Source organism: Doryrhamphus excisus, linkage group LG16, assembly GCF_037039965.1.
Source record: "Doryrhamphus excisus strain RoL-2023G ecotype Guam linkage group LG16, RoL_Dexc_Guam_v1.1, whole genome shotgun sequence".
Taxonomy (NCBI): domain Eukaryota; kingdom Metazoa; phylum Chordata; class Actinopteri; order Syngnathiformes; family Syngnathidae; genus Doryrhamphus; species Doryrhamphus excisus.
In genome coordinates, this window is record NC_136372.1 from 4,699,983 (window position 1) to 4,702,492 (window position 2,510).

At 38.8% G+C, this 2,510-nt stretch overlaps 1 protein-coding gene across 1 annotated transcript; it reads left to right on the forward strand.

The window, feature by feature from the left end:
- Positions 1-284: 284 nt before the first annotated feature.
- aanat2 (arylalkylamine N-acetyltransferase 2) lies at positions 285-2,510 on the forward strand. The gene is made up of 3 exons (XM_058049187.2): positions 285-450; positions 1,697-1,851; positions 2,082-2,510. The coding sequence occupies exons 1-3, from the start codon at positions 285-287 to the stop codon at positions 2,385-2,387; spliced, it is 627 nt and encodes a 208-aa protein (XP_057905170.1). The 3' UTR covers positions 2,388-2,510.

Below are 2,510 nucleotides of genomic sequence, written 5' to 3' on the forward strand. Positions count from 1 at the left end.
CTGTAGCCCTGTACTCTACCTACTGAGTCACGAGGCTACAAGAGTTAATGCCCAAAGGGCGTAGAAGTACGATAAAATTCCGAAAAGGAAAATGACTGGCAATGACAAGGAGTGAACACGTGCGGCAGGGTTTAGGCCAGGCTGTGGGGACTTGGAGGTCTTGGGAGGAGGACCACCTTTGACTGGTTGAGCAGACAGGATGAGGAGGACCAATGAAGACTGACCTCCTCAGGAGGCTGGAGGATAAAACCTTGTTGACAACGCTTGTCACCACTCAGGCAATCATGACCCAGCAGCTGAGCAGCTCGCCTTTCCTCAAACCTTTCTTCCTCAAGACGCCCGTCCGAGTGGTCAGCCCGCTCAGGCAGAGGAGACACACGCTGCCCGCCAGCGAGTTTAGGAACCTGACGCCTCAGGACGCCATCAGTGTATTTGAAATTGAGAGAGAAGGTATGTAGTTCTTGTCTATTCTACGAGTAGATTAACTTTTCCGAGAAAAATACATATATACTTGATAGTTATACTGAAGTGAAAATTCTTTGAACTACATATATACGTATATGCATATATATACATGCATATATATATATATACATATATGCACATATATACACATATATATGTGTATATATATATATACACACACACATACACATTCATATATATGTACATATTTACAAACATACATACATATACATATACATACAGATATACAAACATTTATATATATACACACATACATATTTTCACGTATATATATATATATACACATACACATATATACAAACATATATACATACATATACATATAGCTATACAAACACATATACTATATACATGCATATATATGCATATATACATACACATATATATATACATACATATATACGTATATACATACATGTAGATATACAAACATATATACATATATAAACACATATACGTATATTCATACATATAGATATACAAACATATATACATACATACATGCATATATACATACACATACATATACACACATACATATATATACATATTTTCACGTATATACATATATACACACATATACATACATATGTATATACGTACGTATATACATGCATATATATGCATATATACATATACATATATACACACACATACATATATACATATTTTCACATATATACATACATATGTACATATACTATATACATACATATACATACACAAACATATATATATACACACACATACATATATATACACACATATACATATATATACATATATATGTGATGTGATCCACGTAAATCACATTTGGTGATAAGCATTAATTTTTAAGGGGGAAAAAACGTGGCTTTTATTTGGCGATTTATTTAGAAGAGAATAAAATATACATTAAAACCAGCCATCATAAATAATTGATCCAATGTCAACATGCATTGAACTCATCATTTTTTTGTATTGAGTACTAGTTTTTAAATGTAAAATGTAATACACGGACAATTAAAATAAGTTTAGCACTTACTCTGATGCTATTATTGAAGATATACACAATGGTATTTATAATTCTTGTATAGATGTTTTTAATTTTAGAGATTTTTTTTTACCTTTCCTTGCTGATTGGCTGAGACAAATCACATGACTCAAATACAGTCCTTTTGCCCTTTATGTCCAATCACCTCTGCTTATGTCCTTCTTTTGCCTCCTCCAGCCTTCATCTCTGTGTCCGGCGAGTGCCCTTTGACCCTGGAAGAGGTCCTGTACTTCCTGAGTCAGTGTCCTGAGCTGTCCCTGGGCTGGTTTGAGGAGGGCCAGCTCGTTGCCTTCATCATTGGAACGGGCTGGGACAAAGAGAGGCTTTCACAGGTCAGAATGGCTTCATCAGTCCATGCTACGGGACTAGATAGGACAGCTCTCGTCTAGTCTAAGGGGATGGTGTAGGACCCAAAGTGTTTATCCAAGAATAGAGCTGTCCTAGCTAGTCCTGGAGCATGAAGTGATGAGGCCCCAGGGTTCAATGCCCTGACGAAAAATAATATAAAGCGTCACTTTCAAAGAATAATTAATAATTAAAAATGGTTTGTTTTTGCTAAAAGGAGGCCATGACCCTTCACGTGCCGGACACGTCCACGGTGCACATCCACGTGCTGTCGGTGCACCGCCATTGTCGCCAGCAGGGCAAAGGCTCCATCCTGCTGTGGCGCTACCTGCAGTACCTGCGCTGCATGCCCCGCCCCCGCCGGGCTCTGCTCATCTGCGAGGACTTCCTGGTGCCCTTCTACCTCAAGGCCGGCTTCAAGGAGAAAGGCCCGTCTGCCATCAGTGTGTCCAACATGCGTTTCCAAGAAATGGAGTACCTGCTTGGGGGGCAGGCGTACGCCAGGCGGAATAGCGGCTGCTAGCCCCGCCCTCCAAGAAAACAAACAATTCATCCAAAATGGACTCGCGCAGCACACAGGATTTCATTCCACTGTCATAGTTTGTACATCAACGCATGTAGATATTATATTTATATTTCAAGAAAA